Source organism: Mustela putorius, unplaced genomic scaffold (genome assembly GCF_011764305.1).
Source record: "Mustela putorius furo isolate JIRA1106 unplaced genomic scaffold, ASM1176430v1.1 tig00001451_pilon_pilon_pilon, whole genome shotgun sequence".
Lineage (NCBI taxonomy): Eukaryota > Metazoa > Chordata > Mammalia > Carnivora > Mustelidae > Mustela > Mustela putorius.
In genome coordinates, this window is record NW_025421748.1 from 1,389,578 (window position 1) to 1,413,040 (window position 23,463).

The following is a 23,463-nucleotide window of genomic DNA, read 5'->3' on the forward strand; positions in this document are numbered from 1 at the left end:
CGGCCGTGATGCTGTGATGCTGTGCATGCTGCCGGAAGCCGAACCCTCTTTTTGGGGAGAGAGGCTCCACTAATGGGGACGGACGGGGCTGGAAGTGAAGATAATGTGCTCTGGAAGGAGAAACGAAAAAAAGCTCCGCTATGTGATTCTATCTCACGGAAGCCAAAACAGGAAAGATTCTCAAATAGAGAATAAAGAGTCTTATGTTACCGAGAAGACTGGAAAATGTGGGTGAAGGTAGTAAGGCATGAAATAAAACGTCAAATTGAGGATATCTTAAAACAACCAACTTCTTTAATTAGAAAGCAACAAACATGCAAATGGCAAGTGTAGAAATTCATTTGACCAACATTTTCACTATAATGAAAATTACTCTTCCACATTGATCCAAGCACTCAAATCTGAAGGTTAGGGAAAATATTGCACTTTGCATTTTCTAGCACTCCTCACACGTGGCAAAAAGTTTTTAAAACATTTTGCTAGTTTTGTTTGACACACTCTCCCAAATCCATGCACACAATCATTCCAAACCAATGTTAGGTTATCCCGAAAAAGGGAAAAACTCTGAAACACCATAACCTTAAAATTGCACTAAAGCTCTGTAAAGAAAAAAATATAATAAATGTCTTCTACAAATCTCAGACCATCAAGTGCTCGCCAGCCAGGGCGGGTTACTCTTCATCCTCCTGACCAGAGCCTTCTGATCTGTCGCCCTCCAACCGGTCTGGAAAACACACGAAACGCAGAAAAAGAAGTGTTTTCAGCATTGTAACTAAAGTAACTTTCAATACCTTTTATTTAAAACTCATTAAAATGCATACAAGTCCAACACGGCCCACGTAGGAATCCCTCCGCTCCTGTGTGTGGGGGACTGATTTTTCACCACTGAAAGCAAGTGAAACGAGTAAGGGAACAGCGCGGGACTCTGATGTCACGTCGTTCTAAACCTCAACACTTAGAAAGAAAAGCTCTAGGGACTGAGACCTGTCATGGTCTCTTAGCAGTGGTTTTCAAACCGTGTTCCTTGGGAGCCCAGGAGCCTCAGGAGGTGTATCGTGCCACCAGACTGACTGAGGGGAGGCTGTGGGGGAGCCCGGGGACCATTCTCGCAGATCTGTGTACTTCTGTTTATAGAAAGATTTTTTTTTTTAACATTTTATTTATTTATATGACAGATAGAGATCACAAGTAGGCAGAGAGAGAGGAGGAAGCAGGCTCCCCGCTGAGCAGAGAGCCCGATGTGGGACTCGATCCCAGGACTCTGGGATGATGACCTGAGCTGAAGGTAGAGGCTTAACCCACTGAGCCACCCAAGTGCCCCTACAGAAAGATTTTTTAAATTAAGTATCTGCTATGTTCCAGGTGTTGTGCTAAGGACACAACGGTGGCCAAAACGGACACGTGGTCTCTGGCTTTAAGCAGCTTATCCAGATTAACTACGCAAGTGACAACACAATCACAGACGGTGAGTGAACACAGCTCGCTCTCTCCGGCTTTCGGCAGGTGCACTCGCCGTTCCTCTCTGCAACACCCGCCCCGTGCTCCGGCTCACTCATCGCGATGCAGCTTTTACCCGAGACTTCACAGACGCCCAGCCTGCGGAACGATCAGTCCTTCCTCTGCGCGCCAGGCTCGCCGTGTCTACCGTGCGGCGCTCACCCTAACTGCAGGCCCAGCGTGTTTGCGTGTCTTTGTACGCGCCAGACTTCAAGGGCTTTCTGAGCTCCTGGGACGGTACGAGTTTTTCCTTTCTATCTTGTATCTCAGCGCCTAGGACAGGAGGTGCAGTGACAGCTCTCGGAATACGTGAACGTGAGTTTTACTAATAAGCTGTGTTACACACAGAGGAGGCAGCAGTGTGGAACCACGGCCACCACAGAAGTCCCAACTCAACTGCACTAGACCCTCTGTGCTGACCGCATTTCAAAGCCAAACTAAGGAGATAATGTACGTGTCTATGATTTACAACCTGAGTTATACCAATTTTAGCTATTTTCATTATTACCTAAGTGTTTGATACATTTGCAAAGTAAGTGAACAAAACCAAGATTTGGACAGACCCTCACAGGTCACCAGGCTCTGCATGCAGTGGAGGGATTGCTGATCAGCAACGGGCTAACCCAAGAATGTCAGCGTAAAAGCGACGACACTCTCTCCTCGTGTGATAAACTTGCACGAGAGAACAAAACACGAAGCTGCTACCAGCTCGACCAGATCCCCACGAACGGGAGTCCTGCAGATGACGGGCTAATTCCGCAAGCCTATTCCTGTCCCCTGCAAGCAGGAGTGTGTAGGGCTCCCACCCAAACTGCTGTCACACTGTGAATGAAGACGGGAAGTGGACGGTTAAGAAGAACTATCCCAGCCTTCGAATCGGGAGTTCAGGGTAGGACTGGGATTCTGCAGAGTCCAGAGCACGCCGTGAGGAGACCAGTGAGGACCAAGAGGGCCTAATACCGGTCAGCGGCCAGTGCTTGACTGACAGTGGCTTCCAGAAGGCGGAAGAAGGCGGGAGACTGTTCTCTCAAACCCACCTCAACCAGCTGCTGCAGACTCCTCGCTCTCAGAGGGGAAACCCAGCTTCTGAGAAGAAATTAAATGAAATCTTTTGTTCGGGAAGTGCTGCACCCGAGGCAGGAAAACTGCAAAGCAGCTCGATGCCGACAGCTATCTGGTTGGCAGTGACAGACCCAGGCGCCCTGAGCAACACCTTCTCCTCCATGAAGACGGAAAACAAGAGCCGCTTCTCCATGCAGAGACCCAGCTCCGAGGAGCTCCGGGCCCTAGTGAACCAGCGGCTACTTACAACCAGGCCCCGGCGCCAAACACGGGAGAACGCCCTCTGCAGCCGAGCCCCTCACCTTCCCTCTTTAGAAACGGCCCCCACCCGGGCTTGGGGCAGACCCCCTGTCCTCTGCCCCTCGTGCCTGCTCCTGGGCGGTGGAGTCGATGAACTTCTAGCTCTTTGTTCTGCCTCAGGTGGGTGGTTTCACGGCCAGAGCCACTGGCCCACCGGCGTCCGTCCCCCTGATCTGCTTTGTCCCACATCGGGGCCCCCATCTCACGGACAGAGACCGCACATTCAGACCCCAGTCTTCAGGGACGTATTCCTGAGGATGACTTCTCCTGCTTTTTGGAAAATGCAAAAGCTCAAGTCCTATTTCAATAAAGTGAGAGAAAATCTTCAGGAGGTAGAACCCAAGTATCTGCAGCTTAAGAAGCCCGCCAGGGGGTCCGATGTGCCGCCTTCGTGGAGAGTCACAGCTCCACTGGGAAGGCGCTGCCCCGAAAGGCCTCCCTGGGGGTGAGGAGGGGCCAGACCAGACCGTGGCTGGCCTGCGCCCGCGCCATCACAGTCCCCTCCTGACTGCCCTCGAACGTGCACACACAATGGGACTTGGGATCCTGGAGCCCAGGGGAGAAGGAGAGGACAGGCCTGGACAACCGGCTCACCCAGTAACCGCACGTCTTAACGACAGAAGGGACTCTTGTGCGCCTTTTCTTTCCAGTCTTTTACGTAAGAGAAGAAAGAGAGTGAGTTAAGTTTACTAAACCAATTAGAAATTATCTTTTTGACCGACAGCAAAATGAAATGGAAGAAAGAAATCTTCCTGCTGTAAGACTTATCCAGTGTTAAAACCAAAGGGCGAGGGGAGTCCCGCCAGCTGCCAACCCACGGCACGTCAGCCGCTGCGTGAGACGGACCGCGCCAACCAGAGAGCAGCGGTTTCCTAGAGAAAAACCCCGCAAGAGCCATTCGCCAGATAAGCTCTTTACAAGAACGCATGAGTTTTAGGAATCCTAATCAGCAAATGTTTTTCTTGTTCTAGACAATGCTGCCTCAAATCTGAAATCTGAAAGGATGAATTTTAAGTGTTACAGTGATTAGTTTACTAATATGGGAACCCACAAGTTACTGCGAAGATATTTTGTCGGGCTACTGTCCTTTTCGGTTCACACCCCATGCAGAATTCCCACTCTCTCCAGGCAGTCGTTAATATTAACAATTTGCATATTTTCTTCCCACCTCACAAGGGCTTCTTTTACTTCCTCAGATGTGCTCTGCTACTCTCTCCTCCAGGACTTTGACAAATGCTGCCCACCCTTTCCTCCGCTGGGCATACTGCATCTGCACTCCTCCCTCTCTCTGAGGAAGCGGTGTAACCGGTTCACGGCTAAGGAAGGCCGGAGGAATAGGCAGAAGTGTCCCCGACCAAAAGTGAGGGGGGGGGGGACGACGATGAAGATCCTGAGGGAGAGAAGACTTTGCCGTGTCCCCAAATCAAAGCGGGCCAGAGCGGATGGAGAGCACGCTGGGCGAGAGCCTGAGCAGCAGTGTGAGCTCAGGCCTGCATGTCACACTCATGACCTCAATGTGTTCCCACAAGTGACCTTCCCAAGGTCAAAGGGAAGAAAGGGCTTGGAAGCCAGTTTCACATTCAGGCCTTACCATCCACCAGTTGTGTGATGTGGGGCAAGTTATTACAAGTAACCAACGTTGTAAAGGTTTGGAGCTAATTAAGAAAAATTTGTGAAATGACTAGGATAGCGCCTGATACATTACAGGTATTAGAAATTTAATTTATGAAATCAGTAAAGAAAAATACTTTTTTGTTCGATAAATGTATTTTGTTTATAACGGATACCAATCTTTTCTGTTATTATGAACAGATTATGCACTTCCTTCTCGAATGTCAATGACAATACACACATTTTGTGTTTCTTTAGTTCCTCACAGTGTATCCTTGAAAACAGAAAAAAAATATTTAAAAACCGTACAGAGGTTCTGTGCTTCAACCCTGGCAGAAGCAGTTACATTCATTTTGGTCTGAGCTAGGGTCACTTCTCACCACATCCACTATACAGGGAGATTCCTTTTAAGGGTTAAGGTAGGATCCTCCATGCTGAGAAGAGAAGGAGCAGCTTCAGATCAAAGTTTTCAAGTTTCATTATGACACTTTTCAATACATTTGGTCCATGAGGAATTAAGTTACTGCACTAAGATCAAGTGTTCACCAAACTTCTAGCTCAGAAGTGATGCTGCCTTCAGTTTGTGGTTAAAAGTAATTGTACGAATCACGGTCAAGCAGACCCGAACTAGTAACATGACGCGACCACGGTGTCAAGGACACTGTGACAGTTCTTACCGGCTCGGATATGATTCAGCGAAGCCAGCATCCGCAGCATGAAAGAGGCCGGCACCGTGATGGTGTTTCTGGTCTCTTCCAGCATGAGTTCGTTTCGAGTTATAACCTAGGAAGCAAGCGGAGCAGCACATCAAGACCGCGATGTAGCCGCACCCCGCGGCGGGCTCTCAGCAGGTCTGAGGAGTCGCCTCGTTCTCTGCACCCTAAGGCCACTCGCCGCCACGGAACTACTTCACCGTGCACCTGAGGGAGTGGCATCACACAACACGACTCTTTCGACTGCCAGAGGGACAAAGGCCGCACTTTGAAGCCGCTTGAAACATTCAAGGATTCAATTTATCTTTCACCTGTGCTTTGTTTCCCAGAGCAGCTACCTAGGTCTGCTCATTCTTCCTCCCTGTGGCAGAGCGGATGCACTTAGTGACACAGCCGTGTTCAGTGAGTTCCCCGGGGCCACTCAGGTTTCTCAAGAAAACATCACCTCGACTGACGCAAAGTAATTTTGAAAAATAAACTTTTGGAGAAGAGTCACCAATGACCCTGTCTTAGGTACAAGACGGGACTACGTGAGTGTCCATGAACACCGAGGGATCTGGGCACAGGAGAAAAGGCAGAAAGGGAGGAAAGAGGAGGAAGGCCAAGGGGCCAATCTGTCAGCGGCTCCCCAGTAATTTCATACACACTTTCAGCCCCGCAGCCCACCCCCAGAGCCCTTTCCAGTCTCGCCCCAAGGAGCTGCTTCCTTATCCACTCTCCAGTGGTTCGCTTGCCTTAGGACCTCTTGCAAAGTGCCGACCCTTGATCTCAAGGGCTCCTTAGCACCCTGTCCACCTGGTGAACTCAGTCCAATTCGTACTTCCTCTGGAGACCCCATCCATCCGCCCCATCTACGAGCACACTGCTTCTTTGCAAGGGCTTCCAGAACACTCTGCATGCCCTCTACGTTCTGGCTGATCGGTCATTGTCCCACCAGTCTATATGCTCTGAGGGAAGGTTTGTTTTTTACAATTCGGCACCGTGTCTGACAGAGGCAAAGTTTATAAATGTCTATTAGAAAGCAGATATGGGAATTGTGATTGTCAACCTTGGTCTAGACTACCGGTTTTCTAACTTACTAATAACACTTTTTAGCAATGGACCCTTATTTCATGTTTTTAAAAGGGTGCAGCATCAACGTGAGCTACAGGCACCTGTTAACAGAAGCTCGGCCGCCAGTAAGCAGCTGACTAATGCCATGAATCGTTATGTTCGTAAGAAATCCTACAGGAAAACCCACCAATAAAAACCCTAGCTACAGCTGGGGAGGAAACCCCAAGAATTCAGCTTTTGTATTATCCACCTTCCCCTGTCTCAAGCCCACAAAAAACCTAGAGCTTCACAGAGCCCAGTTTGAAAACCGTTGGTTTAATCAGGAGCTCAAGAAATCTTAAAATCTGACAGTAAAGGAAAAGATTCTCCAGTCATTTGTTCTGCTACTTATTTGGCTGTGATTATGGAGGACAGCCATAGTAAAACTCATTTTCTTAAAAGGACAGGGTTTTTTTTTTTTTAAGATTTTACTTATTTATTTTTGAAGATCACAAGAAGAACACAGGCAGAGGGAAAGGAAGAAGCAGACTCCCTGCTGACCAGGGAGCCCAATCCCAGGACACTGGGATCATGACCTGAGCTGCAGGCAGAGGCTTTATTTAACCCACCGAGCCACCCAGGCGCCCCAAGGTTTTTTAAATGATTCTTCATTGCAATAAGCACAAAACCAGTCAAATTGTTTTTCTTAAACTATAATAACCTGGTATTACTAATAATCAATATTATAATAAGCCTAATAATATTTTTGATGTTTAGCTCTCTAGTATTACAGCCATGTTTTAATCTTAGTTTTTCTTTTTCTTAAACTTTGACCTCCTTAACTGAATAAACCTGCTTATGTTACCGATTAATAATGAGCTGCTTTGGGGTGCCTGGGTGGAGGTGGATCAGTCATTAAGTGTTTGGCAAAAGGTCATGATCTCAGAGTCCTGATTTCCAGCCCTACATCAGGCTCCCTGCCCGGGCTGGGGAGGAAGGGACCCTGCTTCTCTCCACTCCCCCTGCTGGTGTTCCTGTTCCTGCTGTCTCTATCTCCGTCAGGTAAATAAATCAAGTCTTTAAAAAAAGAAAAAAAAGTAAAAGAAAATAATGAGGTGTTTTAAGTCTTCTTAAGAAAGCATTTCAGGAACGAAGTGATATATGCGTTATAATAATTATAAATAAAAGTCTTACTTCATCAGCAAGTTTTCGGTTAAAAATCCTGGACTCTTCTAGTGGTGACCAGATCTTTATGTCATAATCTATGCCAGATGAGGCGAGAACTAGAAATAAAATGTTGCATATTAATATAAAGCATAAAAACATGCCGTTAAGACACGCATACACAGGTCACACATTATGCATGTATGTTAGGGGTGTGTGTGTGTGTGTGTATACACATACACGTGCAGCAACACTGAGCCGGCATGGAAACTGTACTGACGCATTTAATGGTCAACTGAGAATACTATTTAGAAGATTTCCTAAAAAAGTTACCCTAGAACATAATTTTAAGACCAACTTGCAGTCAGTCCAATTTCTTTCCTATCCCCTGCTCTTTTAGGAGAAACATGGGAAGTGTCCAACGAAAGGCAAGAATAAGCCAAGCTCCTTTGTTCTGTCGGATTAACTCGGACATGTGAAGACTAATGAGGCTCGGAGACGCAGGCGGAGTCGTGCAAAGTGTGGTCAGCCGAACCTCTTGCAACTTGTAAAACTCAGAAGAAATATTAAAGAATAAAGGCTTTGATCTACTTCGTCATACTTTGTGCCAAAAGGAGGTTCTAAGTGTTTCTGTTTTGAACCCAAGGGGAGTCGTAACGGGCTCCCCTGACGGCCTCCTGGAGTTCCCCCACTACTCTCACACTGACGCCAAGAAGGAAACCAGAGCCGGTGCGCGGACTCCTGACACGGCCGTCTTACTTGGGTCAAATGGATGCGGCTGCAAGCAGTTGACCACGTGGTCGTCGGCCTCCAGAAGCATCAGGTGCTCAGCGGTGCGGCGGTCCCAGATGAAGATGTGGCCGCAGTCCGAGCCGCTCATCACGAAGTTAGCGCCCCAGAAATTGGCTTCTTTTATCTAGGGTTAACAAGAAAATTGTGGGAAAAGTCAAATCAAAGTTACGAAAACAAAGACTCTATTTTGCTACTGAAAATATTAATTGACTTAGAAAATAAAACATTTCCTAAGAGACTCTTTGTCTTCCATTGTTTTTAAATGATGGAAATTATCAGCAAGCATGATCCCACAGTAAGTGATGACAGGTGCCCCATGAAACAGAGACTATGTTCTGTTCACGGTTGTACTTTTAGGGCCTTAAACAGTTCTTGGCAACAGTAGGTGCTGAATTAGTAGCTGCTAAATGAATGCATGCATGCGATTTCTGGGTTTTGGAAAGTATAATGGAAACTTCTATGTCTACATGTTGTTGAACTTTCCAAAAATGGTTCCACTTTAGCTTTATAATAAAAACAAATCACAGAAAAAAATGAAGGGTTTCCTTTTATATTTCGCTTTATGCCAAAAAACAAAAAGTACCAATAATCTTTTTATTAGGTATTCTCTCACAATTGAGAAGGAAGGATGTAAACATTTTACTTTTACGAAGCAATGAGACAGAGGACTAGGACACACTGGAATGGTTAGGATGACATTTCTCAGTGGATGTGTATCAGTGAGCCACAAAGAATCTTTCAATCATTTCATCGGTAGCTGCTACTTTGCTATTTTCGCCAAACCAAAGAGGGAGACGGTTTTGTTGCTTAGAGTCCCTGTTGCATTTATTTAACTTTTCTTTTTTACTCCTACCCTAGTATTTTCATACAGAATTTTAATCAGCGAAATATAAAAAACACACATTGATTACTTCTATTAATAGTGAGCACTCTGTTTAGAATGATTGAATTGTTACCACCAATGGTATCTATAGAGAAAGCTAAGTAGTTCCCTGTCCCAAAGTTACTTTTTTTTAAAGTAAGCTCCATACCCACCCTGTGCTTGAACTCAGGATCCCTAGATCAAAAGCTGCATGCTCTACTGAACTTTTACCCTTAACTCTGGAGGGAACAGATTAAAACTGATTCTTTAGATACTTTTGGACTACTCGATGAATATATGAAAACAACACCTTCTAAATATGAATAGTTCAGAGTTCAGAGTTGCAACATGCTAATCATCTTACAAGATCCCCTTAGTGCACAATTAAAATCACACTGGGTGTATGACTTGTGGACGGTAAAACTTGAAAAGATCTTAGAGATCATCTGGTCTGTTCTGTTTTTTTTTAAAAAAGATTTTATGTATTTATTTGAGAGAGAATGAGTGAGAGAGAGCATGAGAGAGGAGAAGGTCAGAGGGAGAAGCAGACTCCCCAAGGAGCTGGGAGCCTGATGCGGGACTCGATCCTGGAATTCCGGGGTCATGACCTGAGCCGAAGGCAGTTGCTCAACCAACTGAGCCACCCAGGCGCCCCATCTGGTCTGTTCTTATATCATAGATGAGGACACAATGTCTAGAGAGACAAAGTGACTAAAACAAATCTTCACCTGTCAATCTTAAGAGTTGTTATAAAGTAACCAGACTACATTTTGCAATGAGGCTGGATTTCATATATCTAAATCTTTCTCTCCAAATCAACAGAGAATGCTAAAATGAGCCATATATATGTCAATATCCAGATCCAGATCCAGATCCAGCAAGTGTGAGAGAGCAAAAAGAAGCAATTGTTATTTGTACCAGCTAAAAATTTTAAACTTCTACAGCGTTTCCTTAGTAGGGCAGAATTTTCTTGTGAACAATAATGGTCTCGGGCAATCTATTCTAGGACTAAAACAACCACGTCTGGGTAAAGAGGTAACTGTGAAGGCACAATAATGCTGCACCGGACCCCAGTGGCAATACATGAAGACTATCTTTATGGAAAATATTCATATTATCAATCTGTAATTTCTCCAAAAAGTGCCATGAGCATTTGGTACCATTGTCCTGGAGTTGCGATGGCCCTTATAAACCATCTTTACTAGTGGCCTTCTAATGTTCAAAGTATCCAATTCTTCCATTTCTTTCCTTTCTTTCCTCCGCCTGAAGAACTCCTGGATGCGGGCAACAGCAGAGCGTCTATGAATTACATATTAAAAGAAAAAAACAAAAATAAATTTTAAAACATCCATAGGCCACTATGGAATCAAAATGAGGAACATTAAAATACAGTAAAGTCTAAAAAATATTGAAACTAAACGTTATCTCAAGAAGGCATCCCCAACCAAAGCATAAAAAAGCAGACACAACAGTGAGACTACATCAGACTAGTTGAGTTACTAAAACAAAATATTTTAGTGAAGAGATCATTTAGAAATTTGGTACTGGTTGAGAAAGTAAAGGAAACAGCATGCGGCACACTGGTTTTTAAAGGGCTATTTTACAAAACAGAAGAGAGACAAAATTAATATGCAAGTTTACTACAAACACATCCTATTCGATATCATTTCTCTTCTCCGTATGAGAATATGCACGGGCACACAGAGAAAAGAAAAGAAATGAAGGGTAACATATAATAGCAGAGGGGAAACTTGTTTGGAGATGTTCTCAGCAAAGAACAGACTAGTAAAGAAAAAGAGGGTATTACCGTATGTACAATAAAACAGGGACTTTCAAACAGATTCTATACAGACCCCATTAAAAGTACAGATTTGGAGCTAACGAGGCAGATTTTACTCTCCTAAGACCTGAGTTGGTTACAGAGCTGGAAACAAGAATGGGCCCTTTTAAGACTGATTTAATTATCAGAAGAAACTTTTCCTAACACAGTTTGTTAGTCTGAATTTACTACTTAAAACATTATATTTTGACGGAGAATAGACCAAACAAGTCTACAGATCAGTAAGTACAATGAACACTATAACAGAAAAATAGGTAAAGGACAAGAGCAGGGCCACTACAGAAGAAATGAACCGTCAGTAAATATACCAAAGGACGCTAAGCCTTACTAATAAGATAAAAATAAAACAACAGACGAGCTCTTTATGTGTTGACCAGATTAAAGAGAGGTTAATGTCTATTTGAGTGGCAAGACTATAGGGAAACAGACACTAATGGGAGGGGTTTGAAAGTGATTCTATGTAAAAAAAAAAAAAGTAAACTTTCCACTGACGCAGAATGCATATGCAGGAAGGCAGAACATCTCACGTGTGTGGCCCAACGAACTTTCACAAACAGAACAAGCCCGTGAACCACCACCAGTGCTGACAAACGGGGCATAATCTCCAGAATTCTCCTAGCGCTGCACTCCCACCACTGCTCTCCCGTAAAGGAAAACCATTACTCTGGCTTCTAATGGGATGAGTTACTTTTGCGGGTCTGTGAACGGTGATCACACGGAACCGGAGGATGTGTATTTTTGTGTCTCGCTCCTGTAACTCAACACCCTAGGACTCCTCTGTGCTGTCTTCTTCATCCCACAGGCTGCAGAGTACCACAGCGCACACATCCATTACAACGCATGTGCCCATCGCACTGTGAGTGCACATGGGGCCGCTCACAGCCTCTGACTACTGAGTTGCGGCTACTACCAACATCTGTCCGTGTCCTTGGCAAGTATGTCAGGTTTCTGCTGGGTCTGTACCTAGGAGCAAAACAGCAGGACCACAGCAAGTGCATATGTTCAGCTTTGATAGATACTTGCAATTTCCCAAAGTGGTTACACCAATTTACATTCCCACTAGCAAAATACTGAGTTCAAGTTCATCAGAAATTAAACAGTATCTATTAAAATTTAAAATGTGTATATCCTGGGGCACCTGCCTGGCTAGTCAGTAGAACATGTGACTCTTGATCTTGGGGGCTGTGAGTTCAGGCCACACGCTGGGTGTACAGATTACGTTTAAAAATATATATTTTTTAAAAGATTTAATTTATTTATTTGGGAGAGATGGAAAGGGAGGGGGAGGAGGGGCAGAGGGAGAGGGAGAGCATCTCAAGCAGACTCTGTACTGAACAGGGAGCCCGACATGGGGTTCACTCCCATGACCCAGAAAGCATGACCTGAGCCAAAACCAAGAGTCAGACACCAGACTAAAGAACCCAGGTGCCCCCAAATTTAAAAAGAAAAAAATTTGCTTTGTGTTGGTACAGCAATTTTACTTGTAAAAATTGTATACTACACAAAACTTACACAAGTAAAACAAATATTACATATTTATATTATTTATATTTAGGTTATACATACATGTGTATAATATAAATCTTCAATGTAGTGAACCTTCTGCGTGTGCTTTCAGGAAGACTGGAAATAATCTGATTGTTCACATGGAAAGGACAGACTAATTAAATAAACTATGCTACACCCATATACTGGAATACTAATACCACCATAAAAAGATAAGCAAGGGGCACCTGCTGGCTCAGTCAGCGGAACACGAGACTCTTCATCTCAGGATTGTGAGTTTGAGCCCAACCCTGGAAGTAGAGATAACTTAAAAATAAAATGTTTTAAAAAATAAAATAAAGGGCCGCCTGGGGGTCTCAGTGCGTTAAGCCTCTGCCTTCGACTCAGGTCATGATCTAAGGGTCCTGGGATCAAGCCCTGCGTTGGGTTCTCTGCTCAGCAGGGAGCCTGCTTCCCCCCCATCCCCTGCCTGCCTCTCTGCCTACTTACTTGTGATCCCTCTCTCTGTCAAATAAATAAAATCTTTAAAAAAAAATTTAAAAAGATAAGGAGGATCCATTATCAACTACATGAAAAATGTTGGCATTATACTGCCAAATCTGCAATGTAGATTAAAAGTTTAAGAGGAAAAATTCTACATATACATAAAAAGGGTCTAGAAAACCAGACAGCAATCATCCGTATTACTTTTTTAAAGAATTATATAACAATGTTGTACTCCTACTTTTATAATAAAATGGTATACTACTGTGAGTTATACAGGTTTACTTAAAAGTGTTTTTAAAACTTTATCCTATGCTTTGTATATCCAAAATATACACGAATTTTAAAATTAGATAGCTAGAAACTTCCATGCAAAAAGGTGACATGTTTAGTTTACTCCAATTTTCTCATTCGGAGGTGATAATGAGAAGGGTTAAGAGTTTAAATGCTCTTGGTACACCTGGGGGCTCAGTCACTTGAGTGCCCGCTTTCGGCTCCGGTCATGATGCCAGAATCCTCGGATCGAGTCCCGTGTCGGGCTCCTTGCTCAGCAGGGAGCCTGCCTCTCCCTCCCCCTGCTTGTGCTCTCTTGACAAATAGATGAATAAAATCTTTTTTTAAAAAAAGATTATTATTTTTAAATAAATAAATCACAAGTAGGCAGAAAGGCAGGCGGGGGGGGGGGAGCAGGCCCCCTGCTGAGCAGAGAGCCCGATGTGGGGCTCGATGGCAGGACTCCGAGATCATGACTGGAGCTGAAGGCAGAGGCTTAACCCACTGAGCCACCCAGGTGCCCCAGATGAATATAATCTTAAAAAAAATAAAAAACTTTTTAAAGTTTAAATGCTCTCAAAAGAAACCTAGTTGGATCTTTGTTGTGAAGTAGAAGAGAAGACACTCTCAATTAGATACAAAGATGTGATTAGCAAAAAACCAATAAAGAAAAAAAACTCTGGTTAAGAAAGCAGAGTATCAGTAAAGGGAATAGAAATGACCTTGCTGACAAACCGAAGGCCTCAGGAGCTGTAAATGGGAAAAGAAATTATATGACAAATTAAGAATTTAGACAGAAGCTCAAGTTATTTAAAACAAGATATGTGGACAGAATTAAAGTTGAATACTTAATGTGTTGATAATCATTAAGAACTAGTGAGCACAGCACCAGGTCAAAAATGTTCATCTCGTTTAAAAGTCAGCCGTAGAATATGGTCTAATTTACTGCTTCCCGCTTGTCTGGCTTAACCATTCTGATTGTAAAATCTAGACCTACCACTCCGTGGTCAGGAACGAAGCCCTGCCCCGCGCAAGGATGCGGACAGAGCCCTGCACTAACTGAAAGAAGTCAGCCAGAGAAAGACAAATATTGTATGATTTCACACACATGGAATCTAAGAAAAAAAGCAGATGAACATAATGGGAAGGGGAAAGAGAGAGAGGGGTGGGGAAACAAAACATAAGAGACTCTAAATGCTAGAGAACAAACAGGGTTGATCAAGGTGCGGAGGATGGGCTAAATGAGTGGTGGCCATTGAGGGCACTTGTCAGGATGAGCTCTGGGTGTTCTATGCAAGCGACGGATCAGTGAATTCTATTCCTGAAACCAGTATTACACTATATAACTAACTACAATTTAAATACAAATTTGGAGGAAAATAAATTTTAAAAAATCTAGCTCTCAAGTTATGTGATTTGTATTATAGAGTTCTGATTCAAGATTAGGGTACCTACTACCACTATCCCACTGTAGGAAAATTATCTAAGTGAAAAGCTTCAAGTGCACAAATTTGAAATTAGAAAATAAAAATAACAGTATATATTATACCTACATATACAATCAGGTCATGTGCAAATCAGTTAACAGTATAAGCTAAAATGAATATATTGAAACAACTTTCTTAAAGGAGATTTTCATAGGAAAAACTGAAAAAAAAATACAGGTCATTGAAAATGAAAATTAAAATGATATATACATATGAAGAATGCCAATCAGCAAATATTTATTAAAGGCCTTCCACTTGCAAAGTTGTTTTGGAGAATATTATTCATACTTTTATGATAGTTTTGGTAGTTTGGCTCCCAATTTAAAAGTCATAAAAGACATTATAAAGTTAAATACATATAAAATTTCAAAAGTAAACAATAAAATCATAGTAATAAGGAGTATAAATTCCAACCCAATGGAGGGAAAAAAAAGAGAAAAGCACTAGAAAACAAAGATAAAAAAACTTAAATCAATCCTAAAAAAAACCAAGAGAGTAAAAAACAAAACCAAACAAAAAGTGGTAAAAGAGAATAATTAGAGTAAGTTGGAAACAAATTTAAATATAGTCACAATGATAGTAAATTTAAATAGACTAAACATACCAATTGAGAAAAAAGAGATTGTCTAAGACACAGTGAAAGCATGAGGACAAGGAAAAGTTTCACACAGATATTTTACAAAAGCTAATCCAATGAAAGGTGGCTGGGTTATATTAATGTCTGGTGAAACAGACTAAGATAAAAAGCATCATTAAGAACAGAGAGGACTGGGGTGTCTGGGTGGCTCAGTGGGTTAAGCCACTGCCTTCGGCTCAGGTCATGATCCCAGGGTCTTGGGATCGAGCCCTGCTTCGGGCTCTCTGCTCAGTGGGGAAGCTGCTTCCTCCTCTCTCTCTGCCTGCCTGTGTGCCTACTTGTGATCTCTGTCAAATAAATAAATAAAATCTTAAAAAAAAAAAAAAAAAAAAAGAACAGAGAGGACTACTACATACACATTAAGTTCAATTTACTAGGAAGATATAACAACGTAACATACATGCACTCAATAAAAAAGAGCCTCAAAATCCATTTAAAAGGAAAATGACCTAACTACAAGGAGAATTAGACAAATCCACCACTGTCGTAATGATTTCCACATGCCTTTATCCGTATTTTATTTGCCAAACTGACAAAACAAACACACAAACACCAAAATTATAAATAATTTTAATAACACAACAGTCTTGATCTACTGGCCATATATAAATAAAATTCTACATTAAAAACTAGAGTAATATTCTTTTCAAGGGTCCATGAAATATTTACAAATTTGACATGTACAAGTCCACAAAGTCAGTTTCTATGAATTTCAAAGAATGCATCTAACACCAACCATATTCTCTAACCACAAGTTTGATGTTACTGAAAAAAAGCTAAATGTACACATTTTAAGAAGTTAGGAAAAAATAATAAACCACACAAAAATTTCAAAGAAAACAGAAGAAAGGAAATAATAAAGAGAGAGAAAGCAGAAATAAAACAACAAAAAGAAACACAATACAGAGTTCTGCCATGATGAAGAGAAAATTAACGGAGTTCCAATAATGTTAGGAATAAGAAGGTGGTTATAGGGGCGCCTGGGGGCTCAGTTGTTAAGTGTCTGCCTTCTGCTCAGGTCATGATCCCAGGGTCCTGGGGTCGAGCCCCACATCAGACTCCTTCTCAGTGGGAAGCCTGCTTCTCCCTCTCCCACTCCCCTTGCTTGTGTTCCCTCTCTCACTGTATCTCTCTTTGTCAAATAAATGAATAAAATCTAAAAAAAAAAAAAAAAAAAGAAAAAGAAAAAGAAAAAGAAGGTGGTTATAACTCAAGACAGTAGAAATTAAATAGATAATAAAGACAGTATAATAAATTTTCAAACTTAGATGAATGGACACATTTTTCAAAAACTTCCTAACACGGGTTAAAGATGAAAGAGAGCAAACAGTACCACAGCTGTTAAAGAAGTACAATAGTACTGAAAAACCATCTCCAAAAGAAAACATGAGGTCCAGTTGTTTTAACAGGTAAGATATACTGAACTTTTAAGGACAAGATCATTCCAATCTTATACAAACTCTGGAAAATAGGAGATATTTTTTTCTACTTTTTCTCTAATACTAGTATAACTTCACAAAATATCAAATAAATCAAATCCAACAATATATCAGAAAGATAATACATCATGATCAAGTTCGGTTTATCCCACGAATACAAAGATTGTCTAACCCAGTTCTACATGTAAGGAGGTTGAAAGTCCTCACTCCAAACTGACAAGTAAAAAGCTGAACAGACTGAAAAACCAACACCTGTTCTGGGATCCATAAGAGCGGGGAAGACAGGGCAAACGGGTTCCTCAAGAGTGGAGAGACGGGGGCACTGGGGGGCTCAGTGGGTTACAGCCTCTGCCTTCGGCTCAGGTCGTGATCCCAGGGTCCTGGGATCGAACCCCGCATCGGGCTCTCTGCTCAGCGGGGACTGTGCTTCCTTCTCTCTCTCTGCCTGCCTCTCTGCCTACTTGTGAACTCTGTCTGTCAAATAAATAAAATAAAATCTTAAAAAAAAAAAAAGAGTGGAGAGAAGAACAGGCAGAGTCACAGCTTAGCAGAACAGAGACCTGGGGTAAGAACACCTAGACTGTGATCTGAGAACTGCGGGATGTGGTGTAGACAGCTTTGAGAATTAAAAACTCCACGGGATCCCAGTTACAGGAGTCCTTCCCACTGTATTTTCAGATTTACTTCCAGGAGCCAGACCAGACTGCCACACAGAATATTGGAGAAAAATCCCCTTGAGTTTCTGGCACAGAGAGGGGAAAAGGAACCATTTTGAAAAATGCCAGAGCACATCTTCTTCTTTGTAAGGTCTGCTCTTAGGGGAAACTAGTAAACTAGAGCCTAAACTGTTGGGGTTAATAACCCCTAATGCGGTTATTATTGTAATAAATAATCAAAGCCTAACTAACCTAGGGGAGGGAAACAGCCAACCACAGCCCACTCTGGCCATCCTATCCCACCTAAAGGCAAAGAAAACAAACAAAAAACCTGCGAAACACTTCTAAAGGCCAGAGATGTAGGCTCACTCAAAGACTGAGACATAATCTGAAGACGGTGGATGCTTCCCCTCCCCCATGCCTGGCCGTCCCATCACCAGTCTGTTTAGAGCAGTTCCTTTCACACGATACATCATATATAGCTAGTAGAAAAAGAAAACTACTAAGCACATCAAAAGAGAAAAAAAAACAGTTTGAAGAGACAGAGCAATGTGGAATTAACAGACCAGGAATTTAAAACAACTATAATTAATGTAACTATGATTAATTAAGGGCGCTAACAGATAAAGTACACAACATGTGAGGACAGATGGGCAATGTAAGCAGAGCGCTGGAAGTCCTCAGAAAGAAGCAAAAAGAACTGCCCGAGATAAACAAACAAACAAAACACACACACACACACACACACACACACAACCCCAACCCTGTAACAGAAATGAAGAATGCCTTTGACAGCCTTATTAACAGACTGAACATGGCTGAAAAAATCCTTGACCTAGAACATATATTAATAGAATCCCTGAAAACCAAAAAGCAAAGAAAACAAAGACTGGAAAAAAGCCCCCAAAAAGAGAATATTCAAGGATAGTGGGATAATTACAATCAATGTAACATAAGCACAATGGAAATCCCAGAAGGGGAGAAAAGGAAAGGGAAGGGGGAGAGGGGATGGAAGGAAAAGGAAAGGAAAAAGAAAAGAAAAATTTGAAATAATAATGACTAAGAATTTTCCCAAATTAATGTCAGACACCAAATCATAGACCCAGGAAGCCTAGAGGGCACCAAGCAGGATAAATACCAAAAAACCCCAACCCAAACCAAATCAATACAAAAATCCTACAACCTAGGAATATCATTTTAAAAATAGCGAAAATCAAGGATCAAAAAAATCCTGAAAGAAGCCAGAGGAAAACAAACTTCTTACCTAGAGAGGAACAAAGATAAGAATCACATCCAACTTCTCCTCAGAAACTATGAAGCAAGAAAAGAATGCAATGAAATACTTAAAACACTGAAAGAAAAAAAAAATCACCAACCCAGAATTCTGTACCCTGCACAATTATCCTCTTCAGTGACTGAGAAATAAAACTTTCTCAAAGAGCAAAGGGATTTGTTGCTGATAGAACTGCCTTTTAGTTCTATGTTAAAAGAAGCTCTTTATAGAGAAGAAAAAAATTATGAATCAGAGACATGGATCTACATAAACAAAGGAAGAACATAAAAGGAATAAGTGAAGACAAAGAAAAACTTCCATTTTCCTTAATCTTAGTTTATCTATTATCTATATACATAAAACTATAGGTAAGAGTTGTTCAAAATAATAACAGCAATAACGTATTTCACCATCATGTGTGCTTATGCATGTGTTTTACGTGTGCGTATACGCACGCACGCTTATGTTAAAGTGAAATGAATGGCAGCAATGACACAAGGGACGGGAAGAAGGAATTAGGGTTTTGTTATCGTGGTATCACACTACCTGGGAAGTGGTACAGTATTATCCAAGAGTGGACTGCATTAGTTATTAAAGTACATTGTAAACTATAGGGCAACCACTAAAAAAGTTTAAAAAGAAGTATCGCTGATGAGCTAAGAAAGGAGAAAAACACGGAATCATATAAAATGCTGAATTCAAACCACAAAAGGCAGAAAAAGAAGGAAAAGACAAAAATAGGGACAAAGAGGGGCGCCTGGGTGGCTCAGTGGGTTAAAGCTTCTGTCATCGGCTTGGGCCGTGATCCCAGGGTTCTGGGATTGAGTCCCGTGTCAGGCTCTCTGCTCAGCAGGGAGCCTGCTTCCCCCTCTCTCTGCCTGCATCTCTGCCTACTTGTGATCTCTGTCTGTCAAATAAATATAATTTTTTAAAAAAGGGGACAAAGAACAAAGAACAGTAAAGAATATGATGGACTTTAATCCAATTCTATCAATAATGTTTTGCATGTCAGTGCTCTAAATACACCAATTCGAAGACAGCTTATCATGGTGGATCAAAAAATACGCCCCAACTATTGGCGGTCTATAAGAAATCCACTTGAAAGTAAAGACTCATACCGAGTAAAAGTGAATGTACGGAGAAAAGAAAAGCATACCATGCTAACACTAAACAAAAGAACGTAAGAATAACTATGTTTCTTTCAGACACAGCAGACTTCAAAGTAAGCAAAGTTATCAAAGCTAAAGAAGAGCATGACACAATGTCAAAGGAGTCAGTTTCCCCCGAACAATCATTAAAGCGTATGTGCCGTTCCAGAGAGGGTCGAAACACACGGGGCAGCAACTGAGAGAGAAGCAAGGAGCAACAGACGAATGCCCTGTTCTAGCTGGAGACGTCAACAGATCCAGGAGGCAGACACTGAGGACAGGGCCGAACTCAACGCCACCACTGACCAACTGGATACGACAGACACGGCCTGCTTACTTCAACCAGCAGCAGAACACACATTCTCAAGCCGAAAGTTCACCAAAACAGATGACATTCTGGATCATAAGACACACCTGAAAGGCTGTTTTTTTTTTGTTGTTGTTGTTTTATTAATTGAGACACCAGGCTGAGCAAGGAGCCTGATGCGGGACTCGATCCCAGGATCCTGGGATCATGATCTGAGGCAAAGGCGGACGCATAACCGATGGAGCCACCCAGACGTCCCAAAAGACTGTTTAATAGTAGGACATTTCCAAGTGTTATCTACTGTATTAGCAGGTTAATGGAGAAAAAATATATGAGAACTCAAGAGATGAAGAAAATGTACCCAATTCAATCAATATTCATTCATGATAAAACTGTTAGTAAAGTAGGGCAGCAGGGAATCCCCTAATCTGACAGGAGGTATCTACAAAAACCCTAAAAAACAAACCTAAATAAACTCATGTAGACATTCTTTTCAAAATCAGAAGGTGTGACTTTTACTACTAAGTAAATGTGACTCATTAACCAATACACAGTAAGAGTGCAAAAGGAGGAAAGAAAACTCCTATTTGCAATGATATGACTGTCTATTAAAAAAAAGGAATTTCCATGGCAATTAATAGATGTAACAGAAAAATTATTGGATGGATATAAGATCATTATTATACAAGCCAAATGAACTTCCAAACACCAGCAACAAACTATTAAGACAGCATAAGTTTAAAAACAAAATGCATTTACAACAGCAATGAAGATGAAAGGGTCTATTAAATAAATATATTCCTGTTCGTAGGAAATTATAACATGTTAATAAAAGACATTTTTTAAGAGAGTTGAATAAATATACACGTAATTTAATATTGTGAGGATAATCAATTCTTCAAATTTTTTACAGGTTTATATGGAACTTAAAATTTTTTACAGGTTTATATGGAACTTAAAATGTTGATCACAAAACAGACCAAAGGACAAAGAAGAGCAAGTCCCTTCTAAAGAAAAATAAAGAGAAGAGATTTGAAGAGATTTAGAAGATATTAAGATTATAAAGCTAGAGTAATTATAAGAGTATGGTACTGAAGGAGAGGCAAACAGTTGTCCAGTGGAATGAAACAGAAAGCCTAGAAACAGACCTGTGTTTATATGGACACTGTAATGTGATGGGTAGCACAGCTGCTCTCTGGGGAAATTCAACATTTAATAAACGAACAGAGAAAACAAGGCTATCTACACGGCAAACATATACATCATGAATAAGAAATCAATTCCAGATGGATTAATATTTTAATCAAAAGATGACTTCAGGGCGCCTGGGTGGCTCAGTGGGTTAAGCCGCTGCCTTTGGCCCAGGTCATGATCTCAGGGTCCTGGGATCGAGTCCCACATCGGGCTCTCTGCTCAGCAGGGGGCCTGCTTCCCTTCCTCTCTCTCTGTGATCTCTTCCCTTCCTCTCTCCTACTGTGATCTCTCTGTCAAATAAATAAATAAAATCTTAAAAAAAAATAAAAAAAAAATAAAAAGTTCTTAAAAAAAAAAAAAAGATGACTTCAAAAGAACACTTTCCATTTTTGGAATTCCAGAAGTAAGGATTTCTTAAATAAAAGGAAGCGATATGCATTAAAGAATGATAAAATTCAACTACATTAAAATTAAGAATCCTCAAAATACAGCTTAAAAAAATAAATCACAAACCAGAAAAAATATTTGCACTTGTAAATGACACAAATTAGTATAAAAAGTACATTAAGAATTCCTTAAAAAAAAATTTAACATGGAAGAGAAAAACAACTCAATTAAAACAACCCAGTAGAAAACCAGATATGGCCAAAAAACAAATGAGAGATGCATAATCTCATTTTGTAAGTACAGAAATGAAAATCAAAACCATGAGATGCCACTGTACACTGAACCAATTAGTAAAATCAAAAAAGTGACAAAACCAAGTTGTGGATCAATGTGATTACTTAGTGACTGTACAAATTAGTTTACACTCGCACTTTGGAAAACAATTGGAGATTATCTTGTAAAATTCAACACTCTGTTCTCAGGTATGTACTCCAGAAAAGCCCAAGGAGACATGTTTCAGAATGTTCAAACCAGCACTGTTAGTAAGAGCAGAAACTGAACACTTAAATGCCCACTAACAGGGAAAGGCAGACATGATGGACAGTCGCGCAGTAGATTGTTATAGAGCAAAAAACCGACTGAGCGTCAGGGACGTAACAACACGGATGAACCGTAACGTGATGTTGACTGAGAAAGAAACAGCAAGTCCTAATATCACATTCGGACAATATCCTTTTTTTTCAAGTCTAAAAGTGGGCAAACAAATTAAATGATGTATTATTACTTTGGCATTTATATTTGTGGTAACTTTTTGTTTCTAGCAAGGCCCGATAAAGAGAACGATCAGAAGAGTGGTCGGCCCTGGAAAGGTGGGTGAGGGACAGAACAGAGAGATCTAAGTCGCTGGCAGTCTTCCAGTTTGGGGTTAGGTGGTGGGTTTATGGATATTTATTTATTATAATAATGAATGAATAAAGAAATAACAAATAAAGAAATGAATAAAGATAAATGGAAAAAAAGGGAACCAAACATGAATCAACAATGATAGTGTCATAAACCAAGAATTAAAAAAATAGAATTCTCCCCTCTTTAGATTAAGGGCCCTTAATGATGCCAGTGCCTGTGAAAAACTCTATTGCTGCAATTACTGTATTAAAATTACTTAGATGTGTCTATGAATCCCACTGAACCAAGAGTCATTATCCTTGAATCTCCAGCTTCTACCAGTGTTTGGTTCATATAGGTTTACTGAATGGATAAAATAACGAATACGAAACTGATTCATCCAGAAATGTCAAAGGAAAAACAAAAATATCTCAAGGTATCAGCTATTTATTTGGCAGACAGCATTTACTAGGAAAAAGCCTAGAATGAATCTAGCGTATGACTGACCTAAGAAAACAAGAACCTAGATTCCTGACTTTGCATTTTGATCCCTTCCTCTTCCCTGAGTCTTTTTATTTTTAATACTGCATATTCTAAAAATTCTGTTTCTAAATGGTCAGCAAAATTTAAGATAATTCCAAGCTCAAATTAGGAATTTATTTAAAAAAATAAATAAATAAATTGGCACATTTAGTAGTCAGAGGACCAGGCTAAGATATAAGAAGAAATTAAACAGCACTAAAAATATAAAATATGAATTATTTTGCCTTTTGTTTTCAATATGGTAAACCCTTTTATAAAACACCATTACAGGGGCATCTGGGTAGCGGAGTTGGGTAAGTGTCCACCTCCTACTCTCTGCTCAGGTCTTGATCTCACGATCCTGAGATCGAAGCCCACACTGAGCTCCACACT

General features: G+C 41.2%; 1 protein-coding gene across 7 annotated transcripts in view; it reads right to left on the reverse strand.

The window, feature by feature from the left end:
* Positions 1-276: 276 nt before the first annotated feature.
* DCAF6 (DDB1 and CUL4 associated factor 6) overlaps positions 277-23,463 on the reverse strand; it is a 139,019-nt gene continuing 115,832 nt past the window's right edge. For all 7 annotated transcript variants that reach the window (XM_045087772.1, XM_045087774.1, XM_045087777.1 and 4 more), the window contains 5 exons: positions 10,194-10,332; positions 8,139-8,295; positions 7,410-7,498; positions 5,148-5,253; positions 277-724 (listed from right to left, as the gene is read on the reverse strand). In XM_045087772.1, the coding sequence (XP_044943707.1) occupies positions 672-724; positions 5,148-5,253; positions 7,410-7,498; positions 8,139-8,295; positions 10,194-10,332 (544 nt within the window). In that variant the 3' untranslated portion in view covers positions 277-671. The remainder of the gene's footprint in view (positions 725-5,147; positions 5,254-7,409; positions 7,499-8,138; positions 8,296-10,193; positions 10,333-23,463) is intronic.